The sequence below is a fragment of the Sphaerodactylus townsendi genome, linkage group LG01, assembly GCF_021028975.2.
Source record: "Sphaerodactylus townsendi isolate TG3544 linkage group LG01, MPM_Stown_v2.3, whole genome shotgun sequence".
NCBI classification, from domain to species: Eukaryota; Metazoa; Chordata; class Lepidosauria; order Squamata; family Sphaerodactylidae; genus Sphaerodactylus; species Sphaerodactylus townsendi.
The window spans coordinates 175,798,784-175,818,447 of NC_059425.1; the positions used below are offsets into that span (position 1 = coordinate 175,798,784).

General features: G+C 43.7%; 3 protein-coding genes across 3 annotated transcripts in view; all 3 read left to right on the top strand.

Annotated features, from left to right (window-relative positions):
* Nucleotides 1–2,599: 2,599 nt before the first annotated feature.
* On the top strand, nucleotides 2,600–3,401 carry LOC125438045 (UDP-glucuronosyltransferase 1-6-like). The gene has a single exon (XM_048506197.1). It carries the CDS (start codon nucleotides 2,628–2,630, stop codon nucleotides 3,399–3,401), a length of 774 nt encoding a protein of 257 aa, XP_048362154.1. The 5' UTR covers nucleotides 2,600–2,627.
* A 1,108-nt stretch (nucleotides 3,402–4,509) lies between these two features.
* LOC125438052 (UDP-glucuronosyltransferase 1-6-like) lies at nucleotides 4,510–8,972 on the top strand. Its single transcript, XM_048506212.1, is given in 3 exon segments — nucleotides 4,510–5,211; nucleotides 5,213–5,407; nucleotides 8,877–8,972. Coding segments are annotated over 3 exon segments (963 nt in total). The 5' UTR covers nucleotides 4,510–4,539.
* Nucleotides 8,973–10,296: 1,324 nt separating this feature from the next.
* Nucleotides 10,297–19,664, top strand: part of LOC125434740 (UDP-glucuronosyltransferase 1-6-like) — a 77,697-nt gene continuing 68,329 nt past the window's right edge. Inside the window, exon 1 of the mRNA XM_048500399.1 lies at nucleotides 10,297–11,181. Within this exon, the coding sequence (XP_048356356.1) occupies nucleotides 10,324–11,181 (858 nt within the window). The 5' untranslated portion in view covers nucleotides 10,297–10,323. The remainder of the gene's footprint in view (nucleotides 11,182–19,664) is intronic.

Genomic DNA, 19,664 nt, shown 5'->3' on the forward strand with positions numbered 1-19,664 from the left:
GAGGGTATGGTGGTGCGGGATTGCGCGGCCCGCCCCGTCTTTTTATTGGGCGGTGACGGTTGATGACCTATGAAGCCGCGCCAGCCTCCTCCCGCTCAATGAAAACGGAAAAAGGGGGGGTTATGGGTGGGGGCTTAACAACATACAGGGTCGTTATGAGGTGTCGAATTAAGCGCCTCGGGCAAGATTGTGGCTGCTATGATCCCAGTTCAACCCCAGTGTAATTGTGCTGTGCAAAAACGGCCTGGGTTACATTTCAGATCTTGTCACCCAAAGTCCTTAAAAATAGCCTTCCATATAGTCAGTTGATTCACCTGAAAAGAAATTCCTCCCAGGAGACTAACTTCAGAAGGGGAGCTGAGGGAATTTGTTGCAGAGGAGGCTACCCTAACTACATATTAAAGTCTGCTTTTAGAAAAGTAGAATCTATCACTAGGCAGGATCTTCTGCAGGAGAGAGCTCCATCTAAGAAAGAGAAGAGATTAGTGTATGCCCTGGATTATACACCAGGATCTCATACCATTCATGGAATCATTGATCAGCATTGGCAGATGGTTAGATCGCTTCCAGGTTGTAGACTGCCCCCCCCCCCCCAACTTGAAACAGAATCTGGTCAGAACTGATATTGAGCCTTCTAAGATGCAAATCCACTATGCTTGTGGCAATTGCAGAGCATGTGATTTAGTCATCTCTTCAAGAATTTGTCCATCCGTTTATTAAATTCAGTTTCTTTTTCAATCATTTTTTCCAACTGTAACACTAAGGATTGTGTATATTTAATCTCATGTGCCTGTCAAGAATTTTATGTTAGTTATACTTGCTGGCCAGTTAAAGAATTTTGGAACATCTTCTAACATCAGATTAAAGAAGGTTAATTAACCTATAGTTTAACATTATATGCATAAAAATCATACTGACAGAGACTTGAGGTTTTTGGTTTTGTATAAACATCATTCCAAACACATTCTGGAAAACGTGCCCCAAATTCTGCTTAGCGAAGAGGCTAAGTGGATATTTAAACGTAGAACTTTTCAAACAAGTTGGGGCTTGAATAAGAATTTGGATCTGAGATGTTATTTGTGATTTATTTCACTTTGTACTTATGTCCCTTTTACTCTCAAATCTTGGTATGTCTCTTTAAGTTCTGTCCATCTTGGGCTGTAACAACGGCAAACAGTATGAGATAGCTGGCATGTGGTCTGTCACGCTTGTGAAGTTATATTTTTGGGCTAGATGCCTTGGTAATTAGTGTATTTGATACAGTACTTTTTAATTATTTCTATTAAAGGTATAGTTTTAATGCTTTTCTTTGAGCCAGTCAGAGGTATTTTGACTGCTAGTAGCCCCCCGGCTCTAATTATGGCCTCCACAGCAAAATCTGGGAGTTTAGTGGCCCGTAAGGGAACCACTAAAGGTTCATTCTCATATGTTGATAATAATGTGCATCCTGGAAAAGCACCAGAATCCATGATCGATGGAACTAGACACTTCTGAAAGGGCTGATAGTGACCCAAGTTGGGGTGGTGGTGGTGCTGATGTCCCCTGCATGGAAGATCTCTCCTAACCAAAATTTACTGAAAAAATTATTACATTTACTGAAAAAATTCAGGTTAGTCCCAAATCTGGATGTAACCAATTTTTTTTTGCACACCCCTAGATTGAACAGTTTTCATGCCACCCACCAGCTACGTCTGCACAATGCAACAGTGTCCTCGAAACTTGGCAGAGTTGTTACTAATGATAGTTAATTCTTGGGTTTCCAAAATACCTTTTTCCTCTGTCCCAACGGAGGAAGGCACCAGTTAGTGGAAAGGAGTTATGGGATGCATTTGAAATCATGTTTTCTCATTCTAGTTTGTCATACCAATTGGAAACCGCACTTCCATAACCATGGTTTGGTATTTTGCCTGAATTAAGTCTAAGACTATCTTTTCTCTCAGCATATATTGTAGCACTTAGTAAATTCTAAAAATAACTTGATCCACTTTACTATTTGATTATTGTGTCCCAAGTTAGCTTCCTCTCTGGAGATCCAGCATGGTGCAGTGGTTAAGAGAAGGAGGACTCTAATCTGGAGCACTGGGTTTGATTCCCCACTCCTCCACATGAGCAGCAGACTCTTCTATAGTGAACTGGATTTGTTTCCCTGCTCCTACACATAAAGCCAGCTGACTGACCTTGGGCTAATCACAGTTCTCTCTGAACTCTCTCAGCCTCACCTACCTCACAAGGTGTCTGTTGTGGGGAGAGGAAGGGAAAGGAGTTTGTAAACCACTTTGAGTCTCCTTGCAGGAGAGAAAGATGGGGTATAATCCAAACCCCTCCTCTCCTCTCTGTTTGCTGAACAACTCTAGTTAGGGCCTGTAGTTGGTTCACCAATTCATTCTCATACTGTCTAACCACAAGTCATTCTTCTTTCAGTGCTTGCTGTTTCAGCTGACGCAACCTTTACAGGGCAAATATTCTCACAGAACTATTTTGTCATACAGTGCCCACAGATTGGGATAAGCTAATAATTAACAGGTTCTGGGTACATAGAAGCCTGAAGTTTATATTTCTTTCTCAACCCTGAACTTCCAAACCGGGTAAAAGGTTCCTTTCTCTGAAAACTTTTTCAAAGCAGAGAGATGACTTTTCTCGTTCTCCAGCCTAACAGCTTGGCTAGCTGTCTTTTGTGTTTACTAACAGCCTTCAACTTAATTGAAAGTGAGAAGCTGCTAGTGATACCTCAAGATGGAAGCCACTGGCTCAGCATGCGTAGCGTGGCAGAGAAACTTCACGAAAGAAGACATGAAATAGTGGTGGTGGCACCAGAAACAAATCTGCTGTTGAGAGAATCAGAGTATTACGAGAGGAAAACATACCCAGTGCCATATTCAGAAGAGGTACTCAAGAAGGGATTTCAAAAATTTTCTGAAAACTTGTTCCGTAAGGTTCCTTTTCCTTATTCGATTCTTCAAGAATACCGGAACAACATGTATGTAATAAACCTGTTTTTCTACAACTGCGATAGTCTTCTGAAGAACAGAGAAGTCATACGATACCTGGAACAGAGTCATTTCGATGCATTGTTGACAGATCCAGCTCTGCCATGCGGAGTCATCCTAGCCGAGCATCTCTCTATCCCGTCTGTGTACTTCTTCCGTGGGTTCCCATGCAGTCTAGAGCATGCCATTTGTAAATCTTCGAACCCAGTTTCCTACATCCCAAGATGCTATACCAGGTACACAGACCGAATGACTTTCCCCCAACGTGTGGTTAATCTATTGGTCAATTCTTTAGAGACAACACTTTTTAAGACTCTTTATACCAAGTATCAAGATATTGCCTCAGAATTTCTTCAGAGACGTTCACTTGCCAACACTTTACAGAAACAGTTCCATCTGGCTTTTGCGCTATGACTTTGTGTTTGAGTTTCCCCGGCCTCTTATGCCTAACATGGCCTTCATAGGTGGTATCAACTGTGAGGAAAGAAAACTCCTGCCACAGGTATGTCACCTTCTTGTGATCCAATTCTGTACAGAATGCCTGTTCTGTATTCAAGCAGGAAAGGATGTATGAGTGTCACGTTATGTGGAAGATTACAAACAAGAATTAATGCTGACATAGTGCATATGAATCAGGAGTGTGCTTTACCAGCGTAACAAACATTGTGTGTAGCTTAAATACCTTATATTTGTTTTGCCAGAATCTCTGCTTCTTTTTGTGCACCCCATTTGGACAAGGCTTCCAGCTGTTAAAGGAAGCCTTTTTGCCTTTTCTGAATTGCTTGGCTTGAGTTATTTAGCAGGCAGGCATCCTTTCAGATGTTGGTAGAACCCTGACTGAAGGCATCCATTACACCTGGGTCCCAATTAGTACAGATTCAGTCATTTCTAAACATCCCGGAGAGATTTTACTCTTTTCTTTCTCCCTTTCCTTCAGACGACTCTCTCTCTCTCTCTTCTTTTTTGCAAAGTTCCCTCTTTTGAAGTCATCTGTGACAGTTTTGGACTCTGGGGACAGATTTCCAGAGCCTGATTAGTGGCCAGCCCATAGCTCTTCCAGGCATCCTTTGAATTGCCACAGCTGCTGCCAAATCTATCCAGTAGGTCAGTTGCAACTTGGCGGCACTGTCTATCCAAGAGTCAGAAATTAGCTCCTGCACTGCAGAAGATGAGATTCACTAACCCTTTGGAATCTTTTGTTTGCTTTTTTGCAACTGAAAAGGGAGAGATCTTGGATCTCTAGATTGGACCCAAAGGAAGATGTCCCAAGCATACTGCACATTATGTTATTTTTATCCTAGGCACCCATGCCTGAAGAAGAACTTGTGAGAGGCAAAGGCAGTCAAATTTTACCTTCAGATCAAATATTCAATGGGGGCGGGGGGAGCAGGAGTTTCATGTCATTGTAACTTAATCAGCAACCTCCTCTTTAAAATATAATCATTAACACAGGCAGGGGACGGGAGGCAGAGGGAGCATTTAAGAAGAGAGGAGGGTGTGCTTTTCACTCCGATTTGAGGAAGCTTCACGTTGATGTGTCGTGTCCGTAGAGATGGATTCTACCTTTCCTCGTCTCAATGCCTGTGCCGTCTATTTTCTCTTTGCGCTTGCGACCGTCGGAGAAGGGGGAAAGTTGTTAGTGATCCCTCAAGATGGAAGCCACTGGCTCAGCATGCGTTCGGTAGTGGAGAAACTCAGTGAAAGGGGTCACGAAATAGTGGTAGTGGTTCCAGACGTCAACTTGCTTTTTAAAGAATCCAAGTATTACACCCTGATAACCCACGCAGTGCCCTACACGCGAGATGAACTTGCTCATCGTTTCCGCTTGTTTGGCAACCAGCCTTTCGATGAAGTATCTTTGCCTTCCATGGTTGTAGGAGCGTATAAGGTCATGATGTTTCTTGTTGAGTTGTTTTTCATGAATTGTGAGAGCCTTTTGAGGAACAGAGAAATTATGCAGTCCTTAAAAGAGAATGCATTTGACGTACTTTTGACAGATCCAGCTATGCCATGCGGGGTGATCCTTGCTGAATATCTCTCCATCCCATCTGTGTACTTCTTCCGTGGATTCCCAAAGTTAGAGTATGCTATCACTAAGTGTCCAGACCCAGTTTCGTACGTCCCCAGATGTTACAGCACCTTCACAGATCACATGACTTTTACCCAAAGACTGTTCAACTTTTTAATTAGCTTCTCAGAGACAGCACTTTTCAAGATTCTGTGGTATCACGCAGATACCAAAGAGAGATTGTTTTTCCTGTGAGCTTCTCAAGAGAGAAGTGCATTTACCAGCCCTTTACAGAAATGGCTCAGTGTGGCTGTTGCGATACGACTTTGTGTTTGAATATCCTAGACCAGTTATGCCCAATATGGTCCTCATTGGAGGGATAAATTGTGAAGAAGGAAAACTCCTGTCAAGGGTAAGTGGTATATGTCTATGTTTTAAGGTCAGCTTTTCAGTGAGGATGTGTTGCTTGCTATCAACAAAGTCTTACCTGTGAGATAAAGGGTTTGTAGAAGAAGTTTTTTGTCTCCCCAGTGAAAGGCAAGAGGTATGGAGAAGTTGTGCCCCACAGCTGGGCACTACCTGATTAAAGACATACGAATGCACTTTTCCTCTGTAATTTGTGGAGCTTAATGAAGTCAATTTATTCATCTGCAGATCTGGCAGTATTTGAGTTCTGGAGCTGTATGAATTTGTAGCTGTTTTCTGTTGCTTTTGTTTAATTGTTACTGTTTTTCTTTGTATTTGCTCACAGTAAAAAAAAAGTAGACCTATTTCATGTGGAGATAGTAGAGCAGTGATGGCGAACCTCATAGCGCGAGATTGCCAGAGGTGTTACCTGGCGAGAATAACCCTCTCTCTGTGGAGCACGCAGCCCACAGGATTCGCGATGCATGTAGAAGTGAGAAAATCCCCCCTCTCACACACACACATCTAGGCTGGCCCTGGGCCACTGAGCACCCATTACGTCTGCACCATGGTGAGCAGGAGGGACTCAGCTGGTGAACTCTGGGTGGTGGTGCCTGGGAGGCAGAGGAGGCAGAGATGCTAGAGAGGCACAGAGTGATGCGGACTTACTTTGGGCTAAGGCTAGCAGGCTGGCCCTTCTTTTCGAGCCAGGTGCCAGAAGCGGAGGAAGAGGGAGCCAACTGTTTTTTTTGTAAACTAAATCCTCAGCATTCAGGTTAAATTCCCGGGTTGGCACTTTGTGATAATTAAGTGGGGTTTGGGTTGCAATTTGGGCACTCGGTCTCAAAAAGGTTCGCCATCACTGTAGTAGAGCAATAGGATGAACTGACTCACCCTTACAATGTAATGTGCTAGTTAGTGTTGCTAGGTCCCCCTGGCCAGTGGTAGGGGTTCGGGATTAGGGTTACTATTTCCAGATTGGGAAACAGCTCCTGGGGATTTGGCCAAGATCCCTGTAGAGGCTATCAGTAGGTACCATGCCATAGAGTCCACCCCCAAAAGCATCTAGTTTCTCCAGGGGAAGTGATCTCTGTATTCTGGAGATGAGGCATAATCCTGGGAGATCCCCAGATTTCTTCAGGAGGCTGGCATCTCTAGTGAGATCTACCAGGATAGATGTGAAGCCAAGATGAAGGAAAGAGGTCAGGCGGGGAGAGGAAAAGATGCTCCTGGCTCTGGTGGGAGTACTAGCCCGCTGGTTGGAACAATCTCAAAGTGGACTTTCCCCTTCTTTGGAGACTAATTAAATTCAAAAGGTGCTTTTCTTGTTTAAGAAGATCTTAGTTGTTTGTCCTGGGACGAAGATACCGTGGCCACTTTCCTTCTGAGAGTGTAAACATCAGTGGTTGCTTGACAGAAATTCCCCTAATTCCTCATTACCAAATTTCTCCTTGAAACCCAACGATCTGTTTGTTTCCTTTGTTTTATAGGATTTTGAAGTCAGTTTCTAATCAATTCAATTTTGATCGAAGAGAAGCGTAGGAAGGGAGGTTCTGCAAAATTTCAGAATTGTACTCTGTAAATGCTCAGTGCACTCAGGAAGACTGAACCGAAAAAATTGCTTGTGCTTTAACAACTGCGATAAGAGTTTCACTGATCAGGCTCTTTCTCTCATAACCAAAACTGAATGGTGGTCCTTTGTTGAGGTGAAAATTCATGAACTAGGTCTATCATTGGACGCACTGGCCCTACCAAATACCAATGAGTTAAAGCTGACCATCAAAAAGAGACTATTTGATCTCGAGTATAGCTACCTGATGCAGCAGGCAAATAAACGTTGCTCTCCCTTGCACTTGGGCATACCATTAAAACCGCATACCATGGCCAGATATTTCCATTTGGTTTTAAAACCCAAACTGCGACGAGCTCTAACTCTTGCCAGGTGCAATATTCTCTCTTCAGCTACCACTCAGGGTAGAATACAGAAAGTGCCCTGTAACGAAAGACTTTGTCCCTGTAACTCAGCCTATGAAGATTCGATCCAACACGTGATATTATATTGCCCGTTACATAGCTTAGCTAGAAATAAATATCTAGACCTGTGGCTAAGAACCCACATTGATTATACTGATTTGTCAGTTGTGGTAACCATGTTGGATTGTGGATCTGCAAGAGTATTAGAAGCGTTGGCTAAATTTTTGTGCTCTGTTATTAGCAAACGGTCATAATTGTATTGGACATCGTATTTATCATACTGGTGTTGCCATTGTTGCTGTTATCTTACTGTTGTTTTAATTATGCCATTAAAGGTTTGTTTATATATATATATATATATACACACACACACATACAGAGAGAGAGAGAGAGAATATATATATATATATATATATATAGATAGATAGATAGATAGATAGATAGATAGATAGATAGATAGATAGATAGATATGTGTGTGTGTATAACTGTGTATATATATGTGTGTGTGTGTATATGTATGTATTTATGTGTGTGTGTGTGTGTGTGTATGTATAAGTATATGTATATAAGGTTTATACACACACACACACACCCCTCTATTAGGAAGGGTTTGCATGGAAGAAAATAAAGAACAGCTTTCTATTCTAAAACTCACTTGGTTACATAGCTTAGTAACATGTGATCCCACAAGGTGCCTACCTAGCAAGGCAAAGGTTCTGCCTTGCGTGGTGACCTGGTTGTGGATCACCTCATGAGTGTCACACAAAGAAACATACTTTACTTTATAACTTCTGTCTATGTGACTAGTCTCACATAGGAAATGCTGGGGTTAGCTGACCAATAGCTTAATCAATGGACTGACCATAAAACTCTGACCTCAGTAGCTAATTAGAATGCAGAAAGTTAACCCCTTCATGTCTGAATTGTGACAGACACTTGCAAATACCAACAACTTTCCCTCCTCTCCATGCTGCCCAAAGCCACTGTCCCTGTCACCATCCCCAGCCGCCGCCTCTCACCTCCTCTCCCCAAATCTGGACTGCGCTGTAAGATGTTTGAATAAATACTTTTCCTTTTGATGTTTTTATGATCGATCCCTCAAATCAGCTTTTTTGTGTCTTATGTTTGTTCTGCCAGAATCTGTACTCCTTTCTGCCCACCTCATTTGGACAAGGCTTTTAAAGGAAGCCCTTTTGTTTTTTTCTGAATTCCTTGGCTTGAGTTATTTAGCAGGCAGGCATCATTTCAGACTGAAGACATCCATTACACCTGGGTCCCAATTAGGGTAGCTTTCAACAGTATCTTGAGAGATTTTTACTCTCTTATTTCTCCCTTCAGACCAGTTCTCTCAATTTTTTCTTTTTGCAAAGCTCCCTCTTTTAAAGTCATCCGTGACAGCTTTGGTCTTGGGGATAGATTTCCAAAGCATGATCTGCGACCACCCTTAGCTCTCCCAGGCATCCTTTGAACTGCCAAAATTGCTGCAAAATCTATCCTGTAGGAGTTGGAAGATTTGGAAGACCTGAACGGGCCAGGCCAGCCCAGGTCACAGAATGTACTGATGAAGCAGGTGAATGTACCGATGGGAGACCACTAAGGTTTTTCAGGGTTGCTAAACAGAAGAGGCCAATGGCAAACTACTTCTGAACATCTCTTGCCTTGAAAACCCTACAGGGTTACCCTAAGTCGGTTGCAACTAGGTGGCACTTTCCATCCAAGAGTCAGAAATTAGCTTCTGCACTGCAGAAGATGAGATTCATTAATCCATTGGAATCTGTTGTTTGCTTTTTTGCAACTGAAAACTCTTGCAACTCTTGATTGGACCCAACATATGCTGCCCAAAGCATACTGCACATTATATTATCTTTGGCTGTTTTTGCATGGGACAATTACACTGGAGTTGAGCTGGAATCATATATACCTGGGCTATTGTATCCCGGTTTCTGCATACACGCAGTTCCCCGCTTCTGCCCAGGAGCAGAGTTAGTAATGCTCCAGTTTGCTCTGCACGACCCGGATTTCTATATTTGTTTCGGAAGCATTTCTGAGCATGCCCGGTGTCCCGCATTCTGATTGGCTGTTGCTTTTGAATGGCAGCTTGAATGGATGTCCGGCAGGGAGATCAGCTGGCTGGGGAGGCACAATACACTTGGTCTGCCCCCAAATGGTATTTTTGTGTATGGGAATGGAAGAAATTGATCTTTGTTTTTAATGGTTTGAAATAAGATTTTGCTGTCAGAGGGAGAAAACTAGTGAATAGGTCTGCTAATTGATTTAAAATAAAGCTTGTAGTGAGGAAAACAGACCAAGTGGTTGTTCTGATTGGCTGTTGCTTTTAAGTGGCAGCTGCAAGAACTTTTGAGCTTGCCTAGTATCCTAGTATTCTGATAGGCTGCAGTTTTTGAACGGCAGCTTGAATGAACATTAGGCAGGGAGATCAGGTGGCTGGGCAGGAAAAATAAACTGGTCCTGCTCCTGATTGGCTTTTGCATGGCACAGACACAAGCAGTGTCACACAGAGATATTAAAAAAAAACCCCTCCAAACTAGCGATTTTTGAAAATCCAGGGCTAAGGTAAATAATGCAGGAGGACACTGGGGCAGCGGGAGCAATGCGGAATTTTCAGCTGCACAGAGATATTTTTCAAACTCACCCTGGGATATTTTAGCCATTTAAAAATGGCCTTTGTCCTAGGCACCCATGCCTGAAGAAGAATCTGTGAGTTGCAAAGGCAGTCAAGTTTTACCTTCAGGTCAAATATTCCATTGGGGGGAGAGGGGAAACAGGAGTTTCAGGTCACTGTTACTTCATCAACAACCTCGTCTTTAAAATATAATCATTAACGCAGGCAGGGGATGGGAGGCAGAGGGAGCTTTTAAGAAGAGAGGAGGGTGTGCTTTTCACTCCGACTTGAGGAAGCTTCACGTTGATGTGTCGTGTCCTTAGAGATGGAGTCTACCTTTCCTCGCCTCGATGCCTGTGCCGTCTGTTTTCTCTTTGCACTTGCGACCGTTGGAGAAGGGGGAAAGTTGCTAGTGATACCTCTAGATGGAAGTCACTGGCTCATCATGCGTTCGGTAGTGGAGAAACTCAGTGAAAGGGGTCACGAAATAGTGGTAGTGGTTCCAGACGTCAACTTGCTTTTTAAAGAATCCAAGTATTACACCCTGATAACCCACGCAGTGCCCTACACGCGAGATGATTTTGTTCATCGTTTCCGCTTGTTTGGCAACCAGCCCTTCGATGAAGTATCTTTGCCTTCCATGGTTGTAGGAGCGTATAAGGTCACAATGTTTCTTGTTGAGATGTTTTTCATGAGCTGTGAGAGCCTTTTAAGGAACAGAGAAATTATGCAGTCCTTAGAAGAGAGTGCATTTGACACACTTTTGACAGATCCAGTTTCGCCGTGCGGGGTGATCCTTGCTGAATATCTCTCCATCCCATCTGTGTACTTCTTCCGTGGATTCCCATGCAACTTAGAGTATGCTATCACTAAGTGCCCAGACCCAGTTTCGTACGTCCCCAGATGTTATACCACCTTCACAGATCACATGACTTTTACCCAAAGATTGCTGAACTTATTCATTAGCTTCTTAGAGACACCACTTTTCAAGATTCTGTATACGAGATACCAAGAGATTGCTTCAGAGCTTCTCAAGAGAGAAGTGCATTTGCCAACACTTTACAGAAATGGCTCAGTGTGGCTGTTACGATACGACTTTGTGTTTGAATATCCTAGACCAGTTATGCCCAATATGGTCTTCATTGGAGGGATAAATTGTGAAGAAGGAAAACTCCTGTCAAGGGTAAGTGGTATATGTCAGTGTTTTAAGGTCAGCTTTTCAGTGAAGATGTGTGCCTTGCTACCAAGAAAGTCGTACCTGTGAGATAAAGGGTTTGTAGAAGAAGTTTTTTTGTCTCCCCAGTGAAAAAGCAAGAGGTGTGGAGAAGTTGTGCTCCACAGCTGGGCATTACCTGAGCAAAGACAAATGAATGCACTTTTTCTGTGTAATTTGTGGAACTTAATGAAGTCAATTTATTCATCTGCGAATCTGGCAGTATTTGAGTTCTGGAGCTGTATGAATTTGTGGCTGATGTTTTCTGTTGCTTTTGTTTAATTGTTACTGTTTTTCTTTGTATTTGCTCACAGTAAAAAAAAAAGTAGACCTATTTCATGTGGAGATAGTAGAGCAATACCCTTATTAGGATGAACCGACTCATTAGGATGAACCATTGCAATGTAATGTGCTATTTAGTGTTGCTAGTTTCCCCTGGCCAGTGGCAGGGGATGCGGAGTAGGGTTACCATTTCCAGATTGGGAAACATCTCCTGGGGATTTGGGTATGGTAGAAAGAATGTAGTGAGCTAACCAGCAATTTATCCAAATTTATATAAAGTTCCAAGCAACTATAAAAATCAAGCTTGCAGGGTTGTTGTTACTACAGTGTTGTAATATCCGGTATATAAGAAGTATATTATAAATCAGGGTGTGTTCATTCAAAATGACATAAATAACATCAGATTGTTAGAACATTATCCATACAAAGTATTTTCCAATGTCAAAACGCTGCAACATTTAAAGAAACAAATTCATCCGTGAATGTACATCTGTTTCAGGTATGTTCCTTTTAAGTGCCCCAGTTGTAGCTCCAAATGGTAAAGGAATAAATATATCTGAAGCACATGACACGGGGCCCCATGCCGTACTCACAGTTTTAAATAATGAATATCAAATCCTAAGCACAAGATGAGAATCAGTGTTTCAATGGAGAGATGATTGCTTAGAGCAGCAGAAAGCGTATTGTCTGGCAACTAGCCAAGCTGTGTCATGAAGAAATTGAATGGAATCCACATTCTTCGTAATGCAAATTGGATCATCTCCATCTGCTTTTTCCAGGTTGTGCTTGTTCTATATTGTTTGTGGTTTTTGTTTGATTTGGGTATGGTGCCTGAAGAGGATATCAGTGGGTACCATGCCATAGAGCATAGGTGTCAAATTCGCGGTCCTCCAGATGTTAAGGACTACAATTCCCTTCATCCCCTGTAGTCCATAACATCTGGAGGGCCACGAGTTTGACACCTGTGCCATAGAGTCTTCCCTCCAAAGTATCCAGTTTCTCCAGAGGAAGTGATCTCTGTATTCTGGGGATGAGGCGTAATCCTGGGAGATCCCCAGATTTATTCGGGAGGCTGGCATCTCTAGCACGATCTCCCAGGGTAGATGTGAAGCCAAGACAAAGGAAAGAGGTCAGGCGGGGAGAGGAAAAGATGCTCCTGGCTCTGGTGGGAGTAATAGCCCGCTGGTTGGAATAGTCTCAAAGTGGACTTTCCCCTGCTTTGGAGACTAATTAAATTCAAAAGGTGCTTTTCTTGTTTAAGAAGATCTTAGCCGTTTATACTGGAACGAAGATGCTGTGGCCGCTCTCCTCCTGAGAGCGTAAACATCAGTGGCTGCTTGACAGAAATTCCCTTAATTCCTCATTACCAAATTTCTCCTTGAAATCCAACTCTCTGATTGTTTCCCTTGTTTTATAGGATTTTGAAGTCAATTTCTAATCAATTCAATTTTGATTAAAGAGAAAGCCAGGAAGGGAGGTTGTGCAAAATTTCAGAATTTTATTCTGCAGACCGTCAGTGCATTCAGGATGGCTGAACCGAAAAAAATTGCGGAAAAATGCTGCACCGGTGACTTTTGCTTTAACAAATGGCAGTTTAAGCTGGAACGGGCAGTCTGAATTTTGACAAAGCTGAAAAAAAATCAACTTTTTTGTGATGATTTCAAAATTATGACATGCTACAGCAGTACAAATGGAAGAGAACACTTTTTAAAAATGCTTCAGTGCATTTGCAGTGGGTTCCTTAAAGGTTTAAAGTCTCCCCCCCACACACACACACATATACTTTGGCTCCATTATAATCATTGGAGAATCTCTGGCCCCTTCCGCACACGCAAAATAATGCGTTTTCAAACCACTTTCACAACTGTTTGCAAGTGGATTTTGCCATTCCGCACAGCTTCAAAGAGCATTGAAAGCAGTTTGAAAGTGCATTATTCTGCATGTGCGGAATGAGCCTCTCTGAGCTCTGACCGGGGCTTTTTTTAAATGGTGGAGGATTCAAATTTTCAACATAGCTGATGGTGACACTCCTTAAAATAACCTGCATGTTTAGTAATGATTGAGTTGGAGGTAAATTTTATGGGCCCCCAAAGCACGAACCCCCATCCATCCTCCATTTTTCATCCAGTGAAGGAAACAAACAGCCTTTTTTTCCTCCTGGGCAAAAGAAAAGAGTCATGCTCGTGATCAAGCACAGGTCAGTGCCTCTCACCCCAAGAACCAACGCAAAACCAATGATGTGTCTAGGAATTTACACCAGTTACATTCTCCTGAGCCCTGGCCCAATTAGGACTCAAGAGGCGAGAGGCAAGGTGAAATAAAAGAATTGTTTCTTGTGGCTGCAGCCCCAATTTTCATTGAGACAGAAGCTCTGAATACAAAAGGCGTCCAGGTTTTATGCTGTTTACGGAGTCATAAAGTCAGCATTAATACAGCATCAATGGTGTGGTCAAATAGACCTTCCCTTCACCTGCCAGCACATGTGAAGCTCTCTTTTTACAACCCGTGATCTAAAAAGATGCACCTTTGTACCTCCCGTGGGTGGAGATTTTACATTAAAATGTGGCAACAAGATAACTCAGGTGCCAGCTTGTCCCCATGTTTATTGTTTATTCTGGAATCCAGGAGATGTTTCGACAAAAGAATATCTGGTTCTCATCCTTTAAGTGCTGATCAAAGCAACACTGGCATTATTATACCACAGGAAAAATGCACTGAGCAACAAAATGTCTCTGTAGTTTACTTAGGAGGGCTTGAGTGTGAATTCTAACATCCATTTTTTAGATATCGCTAACAACAGCTTTTTTATTGATAGGATTTGGCAAGTGCCAGTCACACAATCCAGTAATGAAGGAGTTAATGTTGTGCATGCTAATTAGTTAGTGAGGTCAGAAATCAGTGACCAGATAATTGACCCCTTTTAGTCAATTGTACTCGGCATGAGTCTGCAAGTAGGATAGGTATATATCAGTGGTGTTCCTGCCTAGGGACAGGGGGTACCCTATGTCCCCGGGCGCCCCCATTTGGTCACGTGGGGGGCGCCAACATTTCAGGGTCGTTTGTGCGTTTAAAAATTTTTAAAGAGTTTTTTCACGTTTTGGCCTGCAGGGGGTTTTTAAGGCTAGCAGCACCAAAATTTCAGGGTACCATCCAGAGACTGTCCTGATGATACCACCCAAATTTGGTGATGTTTGGTTTAGAGTCAGCAAAGTTATGGACCCCCAAAGGGGGTGCCCCATCCCCATTTTTTTCAATGGGAGCTAACCTGAGATGGGGGCTACCCATTTGAGGGACCATAACTTTGGTCCCCCTGAACGTAACTTCACCAAAATTGGGTGGCATCATAAGAATAGTTAACAGATGATACCCGGAAAACTTGGTGTCACTAGCTTTAAAAATACACCCCTTCCAGGCACCCCAAGAAATTTGCCCAAGATTCTTTGTTTTGCAGTGACTTTGCTCCATTGTAACCAATGGGGAATTTCTGAGTGTGTAGGCAGGCTGCACATTTTTGAAGATCGAGGCACCAGACTTTCAGGGTAGCTCCAGGAGGGCCTCCTGGTAATAGGATCCAGGTTTGGAGACCTTTGCTTCTGGGGGTTCAATTTTATGGGCCCCCAAAAGGCTTATTTTGTTTCCCCGCTCCTGCACATGAAAGCTTGTGGGCTGAGTTCTCTCAGAACTCTCTCAACTCCCCCCCCCATTCCAGAAGCAAAGCTCACCAAGCTTGGATGCTATTACTCAAGGCCTCTTGGAGCCACCTTGAAAGTCTGGCGCCTCTATCTTCAAAAATGTGCAGCCTACCTCAGAAATTAAAAATACATCCCTTCCAGGCACCCAAAAAAATTTGCCCAAGGCCGTTTCCGCACGGCCTCCCTGTCGCCTCCACACCGGCAAGAATTCCACTGGTGTGGAGGCGAAGGCCGTTCGCATGCACGCATGCGGGCGGCCTCAGCAGAGGCCGGCAAATGGCAGGCGGCTCCGCACGGAGCCGCCTCTTCCCCCTGCCCCGCTGTCCTGCCTCCAGGGGTCGGAGGACAGCGTGGGCGGGGCTTCGACGGCCAGCAGGCGACGACGGGGACAAGGTGAGTGGGACGGGGCAGGGAGACAGCGTGTTCCCGGCGGCGCGGTTCGCCTGACGCCGCCCTGGGGGAGGGGGAGGGCAGTCAGGTCGGCGCTGCTGCGTTGCAGCAGCGCGCCCGCCCTGTTATAAGCAAACGGCAGCCTGGGAGGCGGGCGTTTTTTTACAGCTCCCCAGGCCGTCGTTTTTGGCCCATGCGGAAAGGGCCCAAGATTCTTTGTTTTGCAGTGACTTTGCTCCATTGTAGCTAATGAGGAATTTCTGAGGCAGGCTGCACATTTTTGAAGATAGAGGTGCCAGACTTTCAAGGTGGCTCCAAGAGGTCTGGGGCCTCTATCTTCAAAAATGTGCAGCCTGCCTACACACTCAGAAATTCCCCATTGGCTACAATGGAGCAAAGTCACTGCAGAAACTACAAAGAATCTTGGGCAAATTTCTAATGAGGGTGCCTGGAAGGGGTGCATTTTTAAAGCTAGTGACACCAAGTTTTCCGGGTATCATCTGTTAACTATTCTTATGATGCCACCCAATTTTGGTGAAGTTACGTTCAGGGGGACCAAAGTTATGGTCCCTCAAATGGGTAGCCCCCATCTCAGGTTAGTTCCCATTGAAAACAATGGGGATGGGGGCATTCCTTTTGGGGGTCCATAACTTTGCTGCCCCTGAACCAAACATCACCAAACTCAGAAGGTATCATCAGGGCAGTCTCTGGATGATGCCCTGAAATCATGGTGCCACTAGCTTTAAAAATGTGCTCCCTGCAGGCCGAGAAAACACAAAAAATGCCCCCCAAAAACCTTGAATTCGCATTTGTTCATTTTTGGGCAGGACATAATCGGACAATTTTTGTCCGAATGTGCCCAAATTTGCCCAGATTCCAGCCAAATCTGCTGTTTGTTTCATCTGAATCTTTAACCCTCAAAAGTGATGCTGTTTCAGGGTGGGGGAGAATCCACCCCCAAACAGCATCACTTTCAATTTTGTTTTAACCCGGGACCCCAGATTCTCCCTTTAAGGTAGATTTAAAAAAGAAGAATACTGAGCTCCCTAGTTTAAACACCCATTGAAAGTGATGCTGTTTGGGGAGGGTGGATTCCACTGGAGGTAAGCTTTTGTGAGAGATGTGATGCTGCTGACATTTGTTTGGATAAATGTTTTGCTTGGGGGTGATTTGTGAGATTTACATGCTTAATACCACCCCCCCCCCACTCTGCACTTGGCTTGGGAGTTGTTGTTCTCAGGCTAACAACCTACCTCATAGGGTTGTTGTGATTAGGAAATTAGGAAAAGAGTTGGTGGGGTATGTATGTTTTGATGGGAGTGGGAGGTGTTTTGTGAGCTGGTACAAAAAAATCATTGTTTGGTCATGGTGGGGGAGGGTGGCTGCCCATATGGCAGTGGGTAGCTTCAAACTCCAGGTTTTGGTCCCAGGGCACCATGCTCTGCCTAGGTACGCCCCTGGTATATATTGTTTGTTTTCTCTCTTCACATGCTCTCTAGAAGATTATTAGCCATGTGATAGCCAAAGCAGAGGCTGGTTAATGGAGCTAGCCAGTTAGAAATATACTTTCTTGTTTTGTATCCAAGTTTATCCTACCCTTCTTTTGTAGCTAGTAAACTTTACTTTCAGCAAGCAGCTGTCTCTGCCCCTTTATTGCACAAACTCTGCATGTATAAGAAGTGTGATATATCAGGATCACAACTAAGATTCACAACAGTTATGTTAACCAGACTTTCTTTGAACATCTTTGCAGTAATGGCCCAAGGTACCGCTAGCTGGATGAAAACCAGTGCACCTACATGACAAGAGAAACTTTGAACTATGCATCATCTTTTTATTTCCTAACATGTACTCCAGACAAAACTATAGTGTACATTTTTTCTTTTCTTTTTTCACATTTTATGAATGGCTGGAATTTTTAGCTGTAAACAATGCACTTATGGCTAGTAGCTAGCATTTCAACAAAACAGAAAAAAAACATTTTACATTTTGCACACATAGCAGAATACTAAAATGTTTGCAAAAGAGGGGCTATTGTTTATTCCGAGAAAAGCTGAAATCCATATTCTTAAAAGAAAAAAACAACAGTGCACCTGTAGTTATCATTTTCTTCTCAAAAGATGACACCACACCAACAGAACCAAACCAGAAATTGGGAATCCAGCAGAACCACAAGCCAATATGGCAAAGCCTAACTAAGCCAACCACAAACCAGAGAATCACATTGCAGAAAACTGCGCTTTTGGTAGCCCGGATGGGCCAAATGCAACATGCAGATGCCCATCGGAGCCCAGACCCACTCGGGCAGCACCAGTCCAGCAGAATCACTGTCATATCACAGAATGCCAGCATTTAAAACTTTTTTCCTTTCATTTCCTTTTCTTCATACTCAAGGGCAAGAAGCCCTGCACAGCAATCTACAACATAGCAGAGCAGGGGGAGGGGGGAGGGAGCAATTTGCTATCTCAGCAGCACCAACCCATTGCAGTGCGCAGAAGCCCTTCAGATGTCAGGCAGACGGAGGCAATGCAAGACCAGCAGCAGGATTATGTCAAAGTGGAGATTCTCTCCAGAACAAACTTCCCTCCTTCCCAGCCCTTCTCCCAAACCTCCTGGAATGTCCCAAGCCAGAGATGGCAGCCCAACATTTCGGCTACCTTTTTGAGGGTCCATAACTTTGGACCCTCTGAACCAAACTTCACCAAACCTGGCTGGTATCATCAGGAGAGTCTCTTTAGACTGAGGCAATACAAGACCAGCAGCAAAATTCAGCAAAATTGTGTCAAAGTGGAGATTCCCTCCAGAACAAACTTCCCTCCTTCCCAGCCCTTCTCCCAAACTTCCAGGAATGTCCCAAGCCAGAGATGGCAGCCCAACATTTCGGCTCTTCCTTCCTGAAGTCATAACATGGCAGAGGAGAACTCCTCCTTGTATGTCCGAGGGCCAGAACTATTGTTAGCCAAAGTACAATGTAAGCCTGTTTGTCCTATGGGGCGATTCGGGTGGCTGGAGGGGTTTAAACTTTCCCTCCTCTCCATGCTGCCCAAAGCCACTGTCCCTGTCACCATCCCCAGCCGCCTCCTCTCACCTCCTCTCCCCAAATCTGGACTGCACTGTAAGATGTTTGAATAAATACTTTTCCTTTTGATGTTTTAATGCCCGATTCCTCAAGCCAGTTTTTTGCGTGTCTTAAATTTGTTCTGCCAGAATCTGAACTCCTGAAGGCAATCAAGTTTTACCTTCAGATCACATATTCCATTTGGGTGGGGCGTGGGAAGCAGGAGTTTCAGGTTGTTGTAACTTTATCAGCAACCTCATCTTTAAAATATAATAATCAACACAGGCAGGGGACGGGAGGGAGCATTTAAGAGGGAGCATTTAAGAAGAGCGGAGGGCATGCTTTTCACTTGGGGTTTGAGGAAGCTTCATGTTTATGTATGAACTTGGTCCTTGTTTCCGCTTGTTTGGCAACCTGCCCCTTGATGAAGTTTCTTTCCTTTCCATGGTTGTAGGAGCATATAAGGCAATGATGCTTCTTGTTGAGATGTTTTTCATGAATTTTCAAAGCCTTTTGAGGAACAGAGAAATTATGCAATCCTTAGAAGAAAGTGCATTTGACGCACTTTTGACAGATCCAGCTTCGCCGTGCAGGGTGATCCTTGCTGAATATCTCTCCATCCCATCTGTGTACTTCTTCCGTGGATTCCCATGCAACTTAGAGTATGCTATCACTAAGTGCCCAGACCCAGTTTCGTACGTCCCCAGATGTTATAGCACCTTCACAGATCACATGACTTTTACCCAAAGATTGCTGAACTTTTTCATTAGCTTCCTAGAGACACCAATTTTAAATATTACCAACGCTCTGCAGAAATGGCTCTGTGTGGCTTTTACGATACGACTTTGTGTTTGAATATCCTAGACCAGTTAGGGTTTGTAGAAGAAGTTTTTTTTGTCTCCCCAGTGAAAAAGCAAGAGGTATGGAGAAATTGTGCTCCACAGCTCGGCACTACCTGATCAAAGCAAATGAATGCACTTGTTTTCTGTAATTTGTGGAGCTTAATGAAGTCAATTTATTCATCTGCGGAT

What these genes read in the sequence shown, in the direction of transcription:
- LOC125438045 (XM_048506197.1), top strand. Translation starts at nt 2,628, where the DNA reads ATGACTTTTCTCGTTCTCCAGCCTAACAGCTTGGCTAGCTGTCTTTTG.